This window comes from Ochotona curzoniae, unplaced genomic scaffold (genome assembly GCF_017591425.1).
Source record: "Ochotona curzoniae isolate NIBS_2020 unplaced genomic scaffold, NIBS_Ocur_1.0 contig_3432, whole genome shotgun sequence".
Taxonomy (NCBI): domain Eukaryota; kingdom Metazoa; phylum Chordata; class Mammalia; order Lagomorpha; family Ochotonidae; genus Ochotona; species Ochotona curzoniae.
In genome coordinates, this window is record NW_024465859.1 from 9,632,520 (window position 1) to 9,651,197 (window position 18,678).

Sequence of the window (18,678 nt, forward strand, 5' to 3'; positions counted from 1 at the left end):
TTTCTTGGATTATTTCATTGTTCCTTTCCTCTGCTTTTTTGTTACTCTTTGTCTATGTAGGAGATTCCTATAAAGTGTCCCCTTTCTCTGAATGTTTTGTTTTCTATTTCATGCACTATCTGTTCAAGAATCAGTACAACATAGAGATTAAGAGACTGTGCTGTAGAACAAGACTTCCCAAGCTCCAATTCTGCCTTTGCTGTCTGTGTACTTGTATCCTTGATTATGTAAACTAGTGTTTGTGCTTCAATCTCTTCATAAATACAATAAAATAGTATGGAGTGCTTAGAATACTGTACAACAACTGGAAAGTACCTTAAGGCATGTTAACTATTTTTTTTAAATCATTATTATTTCTGGGAAATTTCAGCAAGGAAATCTTCCAGCTCTTCTCATCATTTTCCAAATCTGCTATTATATTTAAATTTCCTCTCATTGCTTCCATTTATTAAAAAATATTATTTATTTTTATTAGAAATGTATAACTTAGATTCTCCTTTTTGGGGGTTTTTTAATCTGTCCCTGAAATTTTTTCTATTTCCTACTTATTTGTTTCAGACTTATAATTCAATATTAGATGCCTTTGCCCAAATATCAGATGTTTGTTGGCTGTCCTTTCACATTCAGGAGTGAGCATCTGAAAAATTGGTAATGCTGTGTAAGCAACCATGTAGCTTACGAAGTATCTGAGTAGGTTTACGGCTGAGCTTTTATAGTGTTATCTCTCTTAGCTTTGTCTGAAAAACTGCTGACCATTCAGTTTTCCTTCTTCCAACGTTCTTCTGATTTTCTTGTGTAGTGGGGAGGGGTAGTGTCCTGCTCTGAGGGGGCAAATATAGGATCCAGGGACCCTATTTCTCCTGTTAAAGATTTTTTCAATGTTTCCTGATTTTGTAATAAGTTTTCTTTTTTCTTGGTGAAATGACTTTTTTTTTCAGTATCCCAATTCTTGTGAGCATTAAAGTCAAGTGGTAAAAACTGTGCTATTTTTGTATCATTCTCTGTTCTTTGTTGTGTGCCATATATAGCTTGAAAAAAAAAAGGCTTTTTTGAGATGCAAGCTATGTATTACAAACAGCTGTGTTGTAGTATTTTCTAGATTGTAAACAACTTAAAATAGACAAAGGTTCATTGAATTTTGACTAAATAATATATATGTCCACTAAGAATTTTATGTCTAGGCTTGGTGGGATGACTTAGTGGCTAAATCCTCACCTTGCATGCGCTGGGATCCTAAATGGGCACCAGTTCTTGTCCTGCTGCTCCACATCCCATTCAGCTTCCTGCCTGTGGCCTGGGAAGACAGTAGAGGATAGCCCAAAGCCTTGGAACCCTGCACCTGCATGGGAGAACTGGAGCTAGCATTTGGCTCCTGGCTTCTGATCTGCTCAGCTCTGAAGGTTATAGCCAGTTGGAGAGTGAACCAGCTGACAGAAGATCTTTCGCACTGTTTCTCCTTCTCTCTTTACATCTGACTTTGCTATAAAAATAAATAAATCTTTAAAAACATAATTTTATTTTTAGACCTGACGAATATCTAAATCTTCACCTTGTAAGCACCAGAATCCCACTTGGATGATGGCTTGTGTCCTGGATACTTCCCTTCCCTTCCAACACCTTGCTTGTGTCCTTGTAAGAGTAGTAGAAGATGGCCCAAAGCCTTGGGAGTCTGTACCCACACGGGAGACCTGGAGGAAACTCCTGGCTCCTAGCTTTGGATTTGCTCCGCTCTGGCTATTGCAGCATTTGGGGAGTGAATCAGTGAATGGAAAACCTTTTAGTCTCCTCTCTGTAGATCTGCCTTTCCAATAAAATACATAAATCTTTTTTTTTTTTTTAAAGATTTATTTTTATTATTTTTTTTATTGGAAAGGCAGATATACAGAGAGGAGAGACAGAGAGGAAGATCTTCCATCCGATGATTCACTCCCCAAGTGAGCGCAACGGGCCGATACTATGCCGATCCGAAGCCAGGAGCCTCTTCTGGGTCTCCCACGCGGGTGCAGGGTCCCAAAGCTTTGGGCCGTCCTCTGCTGCTTTCCCAGGCCACAGGCAGGGAGCTGGAAGGGAAGCGGGGCTGCCGGGATTAGAACCGGCGCCCATATGGGATCCCGGGCGTGCAAGGTGAGGACCTTTAACCACTTGCGCCACCGCGCCGGGCCCAAAATACATAAATCTTTTAAAATCATTTTAGCAAATATATATATATGAAGAAATGCTCACAATAGCATAAATTAAATATCACCATGTAAATATACGTTGTTTTATGCATAGCAGGTAAGAAGCATTTTATAAAATATGTGTGTGTTTTATCTGTATGTAGTTTATAAAATGCATATAGCCTACATATAGCCTGACACGTTTTTGTATTGTGTGAATATATATAGATACATACATATATCTGTATTAAAGGGAATATTTAAAATATCCCCACCCATCTTGATTGAGTTCATAGTAGCTTCTGGCTTCAGCAGGACCAGCTTCAAGTTTATTAAGAATTTGGAGCAGGGGGGCCCAGTGCAGTAGCCTATTGGTTAAAGTCCTCACCTTGCATGTGCCAGGATCCCAAATGGGTGCTGGTTCATGTCCAAGCTGCTTCACTTCCCATTCAGCTCCCCGCTCGTGGCCTGGGAAAACAATCGAGGATGGCCCAAAGTCTTGAGACCCTGTACCCATGTGGGGTACCCAGAAGAAACTCCTGGCTCCTGGCTTTGGATTGGGTTAGCTCCAACTCTTGCAGCCACTTGGAGAGTAAACCAGGGGATGGAGATCTTCCTCTCTGTCTCCCCTTCTCTCTGTAAATTGTGGAGAGCGGAGCTGCACCTCAAAGATGGCGCTTGTTGACCATTGCTTCGTGGCACAAAGGTGGTAAACAGGTTTTGGGAAGTTACTGAGGATTGGGCTGAGCACGCAGGGAAGCTACGTGACCTAAGTCATGATTGGTGTGCTTATCACATGATGTGAGGAACTGTGTATGGATTGGTTTGAGTAATGTAAAAAGGTCTGGGTGAAAAATAGTTAATGAGGAGATTCTCCCAGGCACGCTTCAAGGCTATGCTAGAGCTAGAGCTATCGCTATCACTTCAAGGCTATTGCTAGCTAGCACTAGGCTGCTTTTGCTTTACTGTAATAAATCTTACAAGTGCTGTAACTGCTTTCACTTTGACACAACGCTTGAAGTCTTATCCAATAAACCTTTTTAAGAATCTTTACCGCATCGGGGTCTTGCTCGCGGGACGAGGGACCCCGATAGTAAATCTGCCTTTTCTTTCAAAAAAAGAATAATTTGGAGAGTGAAGAGTGGATGGAAAATACTCTCTCACCCTCTCATGTAAAACCCAATAATTTTAGATGACATTTGCAGGATAAAGTTTGTGCTGATTTTTAAGTATTTATGACTAACCACTAGGAAATTGGTTAAAAGTACTAGTTTACCTTGTTCCATCAAGGGTTTAAATTTGTATTAAACAGTTGAAATGATCAGTAAGTGCAATAGCAGCACAGGATAAGAAACATGAAAAACGTAGCTGAGCAAGAAGACAGTTTATGATCTACTACAACATCAGCTTTTGAGGCATTGAAAAGTAATTAGCTCTTGATTTTCATTTTGAATAAAACTGCGATGCTTCTTCAAAATTCTGATAGATGTAAGTGTAAAGTATGTGGTTGACAGTTGTGAAGCCTTCCACAATTTAGAGTGTTAGTTAATATATGTATTTATGATTTTCTAGACCAGAAAAACAAGTTGTTGGCCCATCTTACCCTGCTTCTCATATGCATTAACAGAGAGCTAGATCTGAAATGCAGAATAACTGGAACCCAAATCACGCACTTAGAAACAGCCTTTTAGTATTGTTGCTGAGTTTGATCAATGTGTTAACACCAATACCTAGCGCTTATCAGGGGACTTCAAACAGCTGATGCAAATGTGTATCAGGAAAAAAACTATGTATGGCCTTCACAATTTTTCTGCACCGGCAAACATTGTCTTTTAATTCCGATTTCATACAAATTTTGTGATGTGCCCTGATAATATTTAATAATGGCAACATAATTAATACTTAGTCTTATAAAAACATAAGAATCCATGCCTCATACAATATGTAACAGTTCATTTAACATATATCAGAGACCTAAATGTAAGAACTAAAAGTCTTAGAAGAGAAATGAGAAAATGCTTACCTATTTTTATATTCCCATCTTGTTTATTACATGTTAACAATATTATTTTGCAGGGACTATTTACCACTGGGCATTAATATAAGAGCTCTTTTTAAAATTGACATATTTTAAATATTAAGAGACAATGTAATATAAATTATAAAATACATATGTTCTGTTGAAAAACAGTAACCTTGCATTGTTTTTTGTTCCTTTTTTTAGTGAGTTGTGGGTAGTATGTGTCATAAACAATAACTGTCTTTGAGATTGAGAAACATGTTAATTCAGATGTTCAAAACTAAATATTGCCTAATATTGGTAATATGACATTTGTAGTGGTAAATAATGCACTAGATGATTATTTGGCTTCACATTGTCTAAAAATGTATTAGGTGCTTAAAATGTGGCAGTCGCTATTCTCTGCATTTTTCAGTTGTGAGTTTTTTAAATCTTTATCAAAACAAATTGAAGTGAGAATTATTATTTCTATTTGGAACAACCCAGCACGTAACCCAGGCACAGGTACTGGTACAGACTCCAGATTTGCACCCATACAATCTGGCTGCAAAATTAACACTCACAGCTCCTGTATGATAATGCACTTTTTTCAACTAATTAGTTGAAACAATCGTAGATAAATTTGAACTTGAAAAAAAATTACAGTAGACTAATATATTGCATGGCAGAAATTTATGTTTACTTATTCAATGCCCCACATTATCTTTATGATCTTAACTAATACATACTTTTTAAAAATTATGTATGCTTCCCTTCTTCAGCAAATTTATGCACTTTTTTGTCTTGAATTGCCTCTTTTGTACCTCTTCACCAAAAAAATGTGCTTTTGTATGTATATGTGCGTGTTTAAATAATTTATTTATTTTTATTAGAAAAGCAGATTTACAGAGTCAGAGGGAGAGAGAGCACTATCTTCCATCCACTGGTGCACTCCACAAACGGGTGCAATGGCCAAGAGCTAGGAACCTTTTCTGGGGCTCCCTTGTGAGTGCAGGGTCCCAAGGCTTTGGGCCGTCCTCTGCTGCTTTCCCAGGACACAAGCAGGGAGCTGGCTGGGAAGTGGAACAGCCGGGACATGAACCAGCGTCATGTGGGATCCTGAAACTTGCAGCAGGAGGAATAACCAATTGAATCTTTGTGCTGGGCTCTTTTGTGAGTTTTCTGAGGTCATCCAGCAGGTCACCTTCCAAAGTTAATAAATTGGAATCAGAGATGACTCTTCATTTAGTAAGAGATTTTAAATTTTATTTTCATTGTTGAATAAGAGACATAAGTTGCAGATGCAAAACTAACGTTTGATATGGGCAAAAACAAATGTCCTTATTGTTAGTTATTAATTGACCTATTATTTCAGTGAATGAGTTTTTTGAATTTCATGATTACAAACAAGTAAAAGGATTGTGCACATGCTTTATATTTGCCTTGTGGTAAATATTACAATAATTACATGTAATTCATAAGTACTAATGCTAGATTTTGCTTTTGGTATATAAAAATGAACATAGCTTCTTACTCGAATAGCAACAGAGTTTCACAAATATAAAAATTCGATTATTTTCTTTAATTTATGGTCCAATTTTTGCTTAAAAATTTGAATGCTTCACTTTCTTTTTTACTCTTACTTTGTTTCAGAAATACCTCTTTCATCACAAGTTTATGGCTAAGGCAATTTTAAGTGTCACGCTTCAATACATTAGAAAGTTTCAGCATTGCTAGTGTTATGATTTTTTTTTAATAATTACATTGCATGGGCCCGGCGAGGTGGCGCAAGTGGTTAAAGGTCCTCGCCTTGCACGCCCGGGATCCCGTATGGGCACCGGTTCTAATCCCAGCAGCCCCGCTTCCCTTCCAGCTCCCTGCCTGTGGCCTGGGAAAGCAGTCGAGGACAGCCCAAAGCTTTGGGACCCTGCACCCGCGTGGAAGACCCAGAAGAGGCTCCTGGCTTCGGATCGGCATAGTATCAGCCCGTTGCGCTGACTTGGGGAGTGAATCATCGGACGGAAGATCTTCCTCTCTGTCTCTCCTCTCTGTATATCCGCCTTTCCAATGAAAAAATAATAAAAAAAATTAAAAAAATCTTACAAAAAAAAATTACATTGCATTATGTGACACAGCTTTATAGGTACTGGGATACCCCCTCCCCTTCTCAAACCCTCCCCCCATGGTGGATTCCTCCACCCTGTTGCATTACTACGGTTCAAATTCAGTTGAGATTCTTTCATTGCAAGCATTTACCAAGCATAAAGTCCAGCATCTTATTGTCCAGATAAGTTCAACAGTTTCTTGGGGAGACCTTCTCTGGTCTGAAGGTAAAGCCAGCAGAGTATCACCCCGATCAATTAAAAGCTCTGACATAACATCAGTAACAATTTATAATGTTATGGAATTAATTGACATGGTATTGATTAACCAATATGTTAAAAGAAAAAAAGAAAAGAATGCAAGTTCTGAACCACATCATGTGACTTCTTCATTGACATTTCAATTATTAGTTTATATACAACTGGGTTCTTACTATTCAGCTGTCTCATGTCTATTTTAATTTTAGTGTTTAGCAGTTTATAACGTTGAAGCATGATTTTGCTGAACCTGGCTGTTTTTTGGGTAATCTAACTCTATAACTCTAACAAGACATATGTCAACAGTTTAGGTGAATAGTTTTAGGAAGGGTGTGCAGAGAAATCTTGGATACCCTAATGAGGAGTAACTAATCTTTGTGTCCCACCCAGTGAGGTGTAAGTGCATCCCCCGCTGACCTGACGTTTCCTGTCTGATTCCAAGCTTTCCTTGTTGTTCTCTATCTGTTCTAGATTTTTGTTTGTTTGTTTGTTTGTTTGTTTGTTGTGAGGGATTTCCAGAGTGATCCTGATGGTCATTGCAAGAGAGGGTGGGGACCCAAAGTCAGAACCAGGCAAGGACCAGAGAAAGATCCCCTCCCTAGTCCCAAAGGAAGTTTACTATTCTTTTGTTTCTGCAGACCATTCAGGGCTCCTGGTTGTCATTCCGATGACCTTGGATCCTGCAAGGCAGGATTTGGACTTCTTCCATCCCATGTGGTAGATCCAAATGGGGGTGGGTGACCTCAGAGTTCTCCGCCTCCGAAGGCACTCCAATTCCCCATGGTCTCCTTGGCAGTTGGGATGTAGTCCTTGGTGCTCATACTGATAGTCCTTGGTGAGGATCTGGAGTCTTCACGGGTGGGATACAAGCCTTCTCCTGTCCACCTGCTCCACTCTGGGGTCCCCCCCTGCTCTGTGCATGACCTCCTGTTAAGAGGTTGTCAGGATCGCTCCTGATTCCCTCCATGTGCCTTTGTAGTTTTACTGTTGTCTAATGCTGATTCGAGTCTGTTGTCTATGAGTTACCAATTATGACCCTGGTAAGTTGTATTTCATGTCTTCCTCACACATTCTAGGGAGATGTAAGATTTCTCTGCTCTCCCACCCCATTGCGGAATAGCATAGAGTATTAGAAGCATATTAGGTTTTACAATTCTTTGATGTAGATCATAAGTAGTCTGACTCACATTGGTTGTTGATTCATAGATTACATCACATTATCTTATCTTAGATACAGGCTGTTTGAGGTTGAAATAATATTATGGTATGCAGGTACTAGTGTTATGATTTTTTAAAAATGCCATTGTTTTACTAGAGATGCTCAATAATGTATTATTCTGTTTTCCTAGGAACTTCCTGCACCATTACTGGATGACAGTTGTAAAAAAGAATTTGATGAAGATGTTTGTAAGAAAATACCGGAATCTAATGTTAAGATGAAAATAGCTTGGCGTTACCAGTTATTACCCAAGATGGAGGCAAGTCAACAAACAAGCTTTCTCTAAACTTTTCAGATGCCTTGGTTTTTAGCTTTTAATCTTAAGAGGCCCTTGAATGCGATACAATGAATATTTGTTTATTTAAATAACTAGATATTTCAAAGTTGACATACACTGACAAAAAAATATGGCAAATTGTTTGTTTCCAAAATAGATTTCATTTCTTCCATAATCTTCATTTAGAACTTTTAGCTGTAGGGTTGCAAGCCAGATTAAGTAAACTAATGAAGAAAGCCATTTGAATTCAGTGTATTTATCTATAAATATTCAATATAAGTAGTGATGCTTTGGAATACCAATTTTTATTCCCATAGATTTTCAACTACTATAGTTTGAAAATCAGCTGTCTGGTAACCTCTTCTATTCAGAATAGACCGTAACACAGGAAATGAAGGGAACATTTCTAAGAAGTCAAAATAAATGTCAAAGTATCTGTCCACTAAAGCACAGGAAATCTAACCTTGTTAAGATTCTGTGCACTTACTTTTATTGGAAAGACAGATCCACAGAGAGAAGGAGATACAAAGAAAAATATTGTCTATCCGCTGGTTCACTCCTCACCTAGCCACAACGGCTGGAACTGAGCCAATCCAAAGTCAGGAGCCAGGAGCTTCTTCTAGGTCTCTCACATGGGTGCAGGGTCCCAAGGTTCAAGGTCATCCTCTACTCCTTTCTCAGGCTCAATTAAGAGCTGAAAGGGAAATGAAACAGCCACGACACAAGCTGGTACCTACGTGGGATTCCAGTGAGTGCAGGTTTTCCGTGGGCAAGTCTTGTTTAGTTTCCTAGTTGGCAGTGCCGGCCCTTTTGTCCGTTGTTGCTCTCTTCCCCCTTGACTTCCACCTCCTTGTCCAACAACTTCTCCTTGTCGGATGTTCTTTCTCTTCGTGTCCACCGTTGCAGGAGCTGGTGTAGCCGACAACCTAGCCAATCTCCTCTTGGGCTCTTCTTTCGCCACCCCTTGGGCAGAGCTGACCTTCCTCTTGGGCATCTTGGCAGCAGGTAGAGCACGTGGTGGGGTGCTTGCGGGCCACTGGGCACGGAGAGCCTTCACGAAGCTGGGCTGGCTGGCTGCTGCTGCTCTTCCCGCCACCCTAGCTGCAGGAACGCGCCTCGATTCACTCACTTTTAAGAACATTTTTGTGTCTACTGAACTTTGATACACTTGTTACTGGTAGAAAGAAGGGCAAATTTTAATCTGATAAAGTCATAGTTCCAAAGCCTGCCCTTCTCCAGTCTTCTGCATTGACACTGTGCCATCTTTTGCAGCCCTTGTTAACTTTAAATTCTTCATTTGGTTTCCTGTTTTCTCTTCAGTCACACTGCACTCTGGAGAAGCTTACGTGTCTGGATGTTCACTAGAATAACCTGAATGATCACTACCAATTAACGAAAGGCTGAATGTGATAAAACCTGCTTACTGCTATAAGCCTGTGACGTGACTACAGGCTTCTTAGGATTATATACAGAATCTAGTTAGTTTAGTCCACGTCTCCCTGTTTAGCCTTCTTCCCTGTTTCACCCTAGTATTCCTTCAGCCTATGAAAATTGCTCCTTTTGAACCCCCTGCATTTCTGCTGCTACTGCTTTTCAGGTTCTTATCAACAACCCATCCTTCTCCATTTGTAAATGTTGCTACCTCAGGAAGTTGTTCAGACATAATTATCTGCTTCATTTTTTATAAGATTGATTATTTTTAAGCTTATTTGAAAGGCAAAGTTAAAGGGAGAGGGAGCAGTATCTCTTATCCAATGGCTCACTTACCGAGGGCTTCAGCCTATCCTGTTGCTCCAAAGTCTGTCTGCCGGTCCCTGTCTGATTTGTTGCTTGTTTTGTCCATAGCACTTACATAATTTCAAGTATTTCTTTTCCACGTTGTTTTATAGTTAATCAGTGCAGCTCCCGCACTTACTGAGAATTCTCTGTGAGAGCAGAGAGCTTGTTTCATTTTCTCCTTACTCCAGCACCCATAGTTAATGCACAATCAAGAAAGTTTTGAGGAATGAGAAATGTCTTCATCCAAGTAAAGATTAATAACTCAGCAAGTATGCACAAGATTCAGAATTAGTTGTAGTAGATATGTATCTCTATAAGCAATTATGAATTGTGCAGATTTATGAGAGGACACTATTTGGATAATATGATTTTTATGATGCGATTTAAATGACAAAGTATAAACTGGGAAGTAATCTTTAAGTGAAACTGCTAGTGAAAAATATGTGTCTTCAAGCATTCTCTCATCTGCGTGTTTAAAACAGTCTGTTTAGGGTTGGGGACAAAGTTATTTATTTCTTTAGATACTCATTGTTTATCCATAAATTATAGTTATACTTTTCTTCCCTCTGTCATGTTTCAGTGAGTTATGTCTTATTTCATTCATTCTATTGGAGTACATACCTCTGTATGCCTGATATGGATAGTCTTTCTCAAAGTTGCGTACTAACAATAAATGTACCTGGGCTGATGCGTAGCCTAGTGGCTGAAGTCCTTGCCTTGAATGTGCCGGGATCCCATATGGGTGCTGCATCTAACCCTGGCAGCCTTGCTTCCCATTCAGCTTCCTGCCTGTGGCCAGGGAAAGCAGTCAAAGATGGCCCAAAGCCTTGGGACCCTAAAACCACGTGGGAGACCCGGAAGAAGCTCCAGCCTCCTGGCTTCAAATGAGCTCAGCTTCGGCCATTGTGGCCACTTGGAGAGTAAACCAGCAGATGAAAGATCTTCCTCTCTGTCTCTCCTCCTTTCTGTATAGCTGACTTTCCAACAAAAATAAATAAATATTTAAAAAATTTAAAAACTGGGCCAGGCCCAGTAGCTAAAGTGCTCTCCTTGAAGGCACCGGAATCTCATATGGGTGCTGGTTCCCATCCAACTCCCTGCTTTTGGGACCTGGAAAAGCAGTCGAGGACAGCCCAAAGCCTTGGGATCCTGTACCAGCATGGGAGACCCAGAAGAAGTTCCTGGCTCCTGGCTTTGCATGGTGCAGCTCTGCCTGTTGTGGTCCCTTGAGGAGTGAATCATTGCACGGAAGGTTTTCCTCTCTGTATATCTAACTTTGTAATAAAGAATAAATAAATCTTTAAGAAATAGTAAAACAAATAAACTTTTTAAAACCGAAATGTTTTGGAGATTGTGTTCCTTTTACCATGAACTTCTTGAGATTCTTCATTCTCCCATTTTTTTCATACACTGCTAAATTATTACTTTGTCAGGAATGCCTTCATCATCATCCTATATAACAAAGTATATACCTTTTCTATTATTTCCTTGCAGCTTTATTTTCCCTCTGCATAGCTAGAAATAGGAACCATTGAAGCTAGCAGATAATACATAAAGCTTATGTATGTGTAGTTACTTGCCATCTCTCTCTACTTCCTTCTAGCAGAATGTGAGCTCAGCAAGACTGTTTTGCTTTACTGGCATTATGAGTGCCCATAGTTATTTCTTAGATGCATGAAGTAATAAATTACATACACATATCAAACTAAGTTAGGTTGCATTAAATGATAGATATAAAATCAGAGCCTTAAATTTACTTGTATTGGAAGTGAGTTTGCATTTTTAGAAAACAGAATTACTTGTCCCTGACATGCCACCATCCCATATTGTTAATGTCTGGGTTCAGTCCTGGATCTGCTCTGCATGCTGATTCCCTTCAGGTGTGAATACCCTGATGTAGGTGTTAGCTCAGGAACCTGGATTTTTGCCAACTATTTAGGAGACCTTAGCTCAAATCCTCGCTCCTGCTTTGTGCCTGATATAGCCCTCCCTGTTCAGCTGTGTGGGGAGTGAAGCAGCTGATGGAAGATCTTATACTGTCTGTCCCTGGTTCTGTCTCTGTGCTTTTCAGCACATGAAATTTAAGACTTTAATTTAAAGAAGGAGAAGAAGAAAGAGGGGGGGGGGGGAAACAGAATGATCCTCTACTACTTTTCTTTGAAATCATATTTGCTCATGGGCATCAATTTTATATATGACAGCTTGCCAAGATTGATACTATGGTGATTGCACATCATCATGTTTTATAATCTAGATTTAGTTTGCTATTCCAAGGGTAAAACATCAAAACAAAGACATGGATTTCCTAAGTTTAACCAGAAACAAAGTTCTGTTAACCCAATCACAGGAAAATAGCAATGAGGAAGGTGACCTTACTTCTTAGCTCATGCCGAAAAAGAATTTCTATGCAGACAGGATAGTGAGCAGATCATTTATTCAGGTTGAAACCTCCAGCCACAAAATGAGGAGCAGGGCCTCCGAGAGAGGAAAATCCAAGAAACTTGTCAAAGTGGATCTTTTAAGCACAGCTTGGAGGAAGAACAGACAGCAGCTTACAGTCAGTCAGAGCGTGGGGACAAAAACCATCCGAGGGCCAGAACTGTAATCCTTACTAGCTTAATCACTATAAAATAAGACAGAACAAAAAGGCATCTGGTTGGTAGGATGATTAACTTCATCTTCTGTTCTTCTCATTAGAAGAATGAGATTGGTACTTTGTCTTGCTGAAGGCAACTTCTGGACAGAAGCAAGCATCTTGTCCACTCTTGTAGGACTTCCTACTTCTCATTCCAACAGGGACCTGACCTAACTGTTAGCTCATGTGCCTCCTCAAAACTGTAATGGCTCAAGAGTGAATAAGTAATGTGAAACTAGGCATGTTTATTATTACACATGCATTTAATAAAATCTGTACCTGGGTCCTTAAGAGTACAGTCATATTCCCATTCAGCAAATGCAAAAAAGGATATGAACATATGCACCTTAATCAATAGCTGTAACTCAGTTAAATAGCAAGTGTTTATTCCAGGTGATAGGGTGCAAGTCCCCCTTCTCATCATGCTTTATTTGCTCTCCAGGAGAGATATGTCCTTTTCTTCCCTATGTGTACCCTTTTAATTTCCTATTCCCTCCTCCATAAATTCAAACCAGCAGGATGTTCTGAAACTTCATTTTTTCAATATTGTAGTACCACAGCCTACGATTCTAACAATTCCTGGTAATATATTGGGTTTTTATTGTACAACATTATGTGAAAAGTTTGGGGAAAATTAAATAATAAGTTAATTTTTATGCAAAAAAATCTTGAGAATCATGCATCGCTTTTCATAATGTCCATTTTCTGTGAGCTTTTTCAAGTATTACCTAGTTTCTCATTACTCTCAGCTTTCCTTCTTCAAGACACAGCCTTAAGAGACCTGTGAGAGATGTGTGCATGTGTATGACCAAAAAGAGGCAATGTAATTAGAGGGGAGTGTAATGGATCTTCTGGTTTTCTGGCACCATAACAGATTTAATATTTACATTGTATTTCATAAATTACATAATATTCATTGCTACTATTACAGTAGATTTCCGCAACAGCCTAATGAAATAATTAGGACCTCCAGTTTCTGGTTTTTGAGCTGTAGTTCAAAATAGTTTATTAACTGGATTCTTGATATTGATTATGCCAAACTAAAGAACAATAAATTATAATAACGGAAAGAAAATGTCTTATGTGGACTATTTGTGGTGCAGCTTTTCTCTAAGTGCTTTGTTTCTTGGTAATGTAACAGAGGTGAGGTATGGTATCATTTTGTCGTTCTGTCTTCCTCTTGTAGCCCATCAAGCTTAGTTTTCTTTTAACATAGAAAGATTTTTTCCAAACTATTTCATTTTGCTTCTACAGACAGGACAGTTAAAAGGTTCTTCATGAATGTAAAATAGAAATGTCTATAATGGAAACTGGGCTAATCATGATAGTTTGATATTTTTAAGTACCTCTATAGAGTTAAGGACAGTTTTTATCAATGATCTTATCTTTTTTATAATGATCTTTATCTTATAAATAATTTGATTATTTTATCTAATCTCAGTATCTAAATAAATTAATAACAGTAATATGTAAAAGCTTCTAATTTTATTTTTACGTTTTAATAAATATTTGCATTCCATATATAAACTGTCACAGCTTGAAATTAATTTTCTGCCTAGATTCCTCCAAAATCTGAGATTTCTATCACATTAATATTATAATTAGAAACATTAATGGAGACGGCAACTTAAAAAGCATACTTCGCTTCTTGGCAGTTTAGCATATTTCTCTGAGTGCATGGGACTTCAAGAACCTTCAGTCCACTAATAAATTTATTAACTCAAACTTAAAAGCAGTGAAAAGTCTCTTTCTTTCTCTCTCCCCATGGTCAGTCTGCTAAAATAGATTATTCATGCTTATTTGATTCAGGTAGGCTTTTGCAAGCTTCCCTACTAGGCCTGGGAATGTGGTACATTGAGGCCCTTTCAGAGGCTTCTGACATAGACCAAGCTTTTATTGCATGGCGTTTTATTATAGCCAAATCCTAGTCTCCACCCAGTTTGTAGGCACTCTGCTTATTCTTTTGAATCAGGAAAGGTTATCACCTACCTTAATCCATGCTGCATGGATTAAGGACACCAGTGTGCCCCAGGATTCTCAAAGAGGATCCTGGAAACTTCTGGTTTCTTCTTTTTTGCAGTCTTTACTAAATTCTATTGGGCCTTAGGAGGATTTGCATCTGAAATGAGCAGCCTGGTGTTTTTCTCAATGAAGACATCAGATCAAAGTTCAGTTAGTCAAGGCCTTTCTAAAACATTAACGCAGCTTGGACTTACACAATAAAAAGATGAGCTCTAGCAGAGATTGCAGTAAAAACATTCTGAACTATAATCCGGATAAAGAATAGATTATAGGCCAAAGAACAGACCTTGTTTAAATTGCTTTAGACTAATAACTTCACATTAAAAAACTTTACATTCTATCTTAAAGAAATATTTTAATGTAATATAATATGGTTTGTCAGTAAATTTCATAGTAAATGGATACATTATGTTTTGGGCACCACAATTCTGTGCATGTTGAATTAAAAAGATTAGATTGAAGCCAACTGAAATGTCTTTTATTAATGAAAATAAGTAGCACCTGGTAGAGGGATAGTCTTATTTAGAAAATAAATGTTAAATACATAGGCTGAATCTTAGAAAAATGTATCAATAGACTCAAAAAATTGTATACCATGTTACAGTATACTTTGACATGTGTGTGCATATAGCTTAGGAGAGAAATACTTGAATTCTCAAATGCAAATATCTAGAGTCAAGCAAACATGTTTAAATATAAATTTAAAAAATTTTAAAAACCTCTTATTTGATAATGCTTCAATTTTTGTAGCGATCTTTTTATTGACTGTTCTGCAAAGTGTCTATTTTGTAGCATTCATGAGAGTGGAAATTCTGTAAGATCCGAGCTTTGCAAGAAGTTGCTGCCAGATGGAATTGTTGGTAGTTTAGCTTTGAAAGATGTGTATACATATCTTACCTTTGAAATTTTTAATTTATTTTACGTTTTTCTCAAGTGCTAAATCAAAAAACAAGTCTAGAATCCATTCAAACCAATGTAATAATCATGTTATACTGTGAGCCTTTACTGTGTAAATAAATTCACTGTCAGTAGGTATTAGAGTCTTCTGTGAGAAACATACATTTTTGGAGAGATTAATAGATATTAGCTAATGATGATAGTAAGTTCTGGGTCTTGTATACATTCTTCCTCTTTATTCTGTACTTTGTTTTTGCCTGAAGTCTCTGTTATACTTTAGGCTGCAAGCTTTTATTTTAAGATTTTAAGAAACCTTTCTCTTTTAAGAATTTAATTTGATGGGGCTGCCTAGTATATCGCATTTAAATACCTGGTTTCTTTCTGGCCTCTAACCAATAAAGGGCTTAATTTAGCTTAATTTTTATCTAGTTCCAGCTAAAATTAGGACTATTAAAATTGAATCACTAATTGGAACTTTAAATATTAATGATGAATTATGTGTATTAAATTTTGAACTTAGCAAATTATGCAATAAAATAAAAGAGTTTAAGATATTTTCACACTTTGATCCAATTTTGATAAACACAAAGAGTGAAGAAGCATATACTTACCTTGCAGGGGAGATGCCCTGATCACGCAGGTGGTTCTCCCAGGGCAAGGCTCATCCATTGCACTGGGATTGTGCTGACCCCTGCGATTTCCCCAAATGTGAGAAACTCAACTGCATAATGTGTGTTAGTGGAGAACTGTGTTCGTGCTCACCACTAAAGGGGAAAAAAAACATAACAGGGAAAAAGCAGGAGATATATGAAATGATTATTTTTTTACTATATTTATTTAGCATGATTATGAATGTATTTTTCTAAGCAATTTGGTGAGTATATATGTGTTTTATATATAAAATAGGTAGCTCTTATTAATACTAAAATGCATAACTATATCACTGTTTTATTGGGTTTAAGAGCAATAGATTCTAACTTTAAATCCTAGTTTCATTTTAACAATGAATATGGATTTTTCATAGCAGATTGGACCAGTATCTGCTTCAAAATTTGGTCACTGCTATGATGCATCAAAAAAGATGCCACAAGAACTAATTGAGACTTCAAAATGGCATGGATTTTTTCTCCCGGAAAAAATATCGTCAGACCTTCCAGTAGAACCCTGGTAAGTTCATGACTCATTTAATATCAAACTCTAATTTCAATGGTTAATACAAATCACTTTTTAACTTAACTTTTTAAAGTTTCCCATCTATTCTAAATGTTAGCTTTCTGCATAATATTTAATCTTAATTTGTAATTGTTTCATAATATGTCACTATGTGTGCTTTTTTTTTTTCGGTTCTGTAACTATTGGACCCACTATTACCATGATTTGGAACCTGAGTCACAGACTGATTCCAATATCTGCTGATCTTTCTTTTAAGTGTAGAAAAGTTCTAAATCAAGTCTTGTCAATGCAAGATGCAGAACATACTCATGGCTCACCATAGCAATGAAAATGGTATGAAGTAGTTCTGCTCCTTCAGTGTCTGTTGGGGAGTGCTCTTTCAGAAAGTTAAGCTGTGGATACTTGCCAGTACTTTCCTCATTTGGCTTTCCATTCCTACTTATTCTGTAAAATAAAGCAAGCTGTTTAATTTTAACTGACAAGAGAATTTAGAGTTCGAGTTTTATAGTAAGCCATGAGATGTTTGTTGCTTCTGGTGACCACCTTAAAACCATTTAAATCCAAGACGAGTTATTAAGTGAGCACTTAATAGGCAGGAAGTTAGTTGAAAAACTTAAAAATCTGATGCCTTTTTTTCTAGACTTCCTTGAGAATTTAGTAAAGTATATTCTGCGTATTATTATTCAACCCATTTTAAATTTCTTCAGTTCATTATGCATTCTCCAGTCTATTGCTAGAAACTTAGCAAGAGTGTCTTGATATTAGTAGCTATTATTTATACATCTCTGCTGTGGATCCAGCAGTATGCTAGCTCATATAATCTTAATAACCCATGAACCCATGCTCTAGGAGAAAACATTGACATTTCTGCAAGTGATTTATCTGAAACTCATTGATAGAACCAGGATTAGTCTGTTCTCATATATACTTAACTGTCTTTTCATTTAAGTACTTCAGAAGATTTTGGTGTCTTTCTCCTTTAGTTTCCTTTGTTATGGAGAGAAGAGCACTGATAAAAGAATTAAAAAAAAAACCCTCAGGATTCAAGTACATAGTTCTTTATAACATTAAGCAGTTAGGCAGTTTTCTTAATTACTGTGACAATCGGCATTCTTGTGAAGTTACAGATAGATGTTAGTGCAAATATCATTTGTGATACCTTCAGCACTAATTTTTCTTAAGATTTGTTCATTTTTATTGGAATGGCAGATAAACAAAGAAGGAGATGCAGAGAGAACAATCTTCCATCTGCTGATTGTCTCTGGCCCAATTGGCAGGAGCAGAGCCAATCTGAAGCCAGGAGCCAGGAGTTTCTTCTGACTCTCCCACATGGGTGCAGAATATCAAGGCTTTGGGCTGCCCTCAACTGCTTTCCCAGGCCACAAGTAGGGAATTCGATGGGAAGTGAAGGAGCCAGAAATGGGTCCCCATTTTGGATCCCGGCTCATGCAAGGCATGGACCTTAGACACAAAGATACTGCGCCAAGCTATTTTTGGGGGTTTGGTTTTGGTTTGTAAAGATTTATTTGTATTAGAAAGTCAGATTTACAGAGAGGAGAGACAGCAGGATCTTCCATCCATTGGTTCACTCCCCAGACAATCACAGTTGTTAGAGCTGGGTCAATCCAAAGCCAGGAGCCAGGAGTTTCTTCCAGTCCTACCACATGGGTTAGGGTCTCAATGATTTGAGCCATCCTCTGCTGTTTTCCTAAGCCATAATCAGAGAACTGGATCAGAAGTGGTGCAGTCAGAATACAAATCAGCACCAATATGGGAGGCTGGCACTTGCAGATGGAGGATTAACCAGTTGGATCACCACACTGGCCCCCATTACCTTGTTAATTTTTCACTAATTATTTTTCTAACTTTGATTACCTATTGATTTTTCTGCTTCCTAATTTTTCCACATACTAAACTATATACACACATGTACACCTACATTCTTGAGAAATAGGCCAAAAGGTCTTTCTGTTCTTTTTCAAATAGTAAATTATGAAATCCAGATTCAATGTTAGTTCATCCAAAGCAGACAGTGGTCTAATGGTTAAGATACCTGTGTCCTACCTCAGTACCTGGTTTCCATTCCTGATTCCTGCTTCCTGTTAATATAGACTGTGGCAGGTAGCAGTGTTAGCAGATTCAGTTGAGTTCCTGCTAC

General features: G+C 37.9%; 1 protein-coding gene and 1 non-coding gene across 4 annotated transcripts in view; both read left to right on the top strand.

Moving 5' to 3' along the window:
• Positions 1 to 18,678, top strand: part of ELP4 (elongator acetyltransferase complex subunit 4) — a 227,507-nt gene that overhangs the window by 50,454 nt on the left and 158,375 nt on the right. For 2 of the 3 annotated variants that reach the window (XM_040980040.1, XM_040980039.1), the window contains exons 4-5: positions 7,868 to 7,996; positions 16,375 to 16,514. In XM_040980040.1, the coding sequence (XP_040835974.1) occupies positions 7,868 to 7,996; positions 16,375 to 16,514 (269 nt within the window). Of the gene's footprint in view, positions 1 to 7,867; positions 7,997 to 16,371; positions 16,515 to 18,678 lie in introns of all 3 variants that reach the window. The other variant, XM_040980038.1, reaches the window with a different exon arrangement.
• Positions 15,951 to 16,114, top strand: LOC121156575. Its single transcript, XR_005883881.1, has one exon. It is a non-coding gene; the product is annotated as a U1 spliceosomal RNA (small nuclear RNA).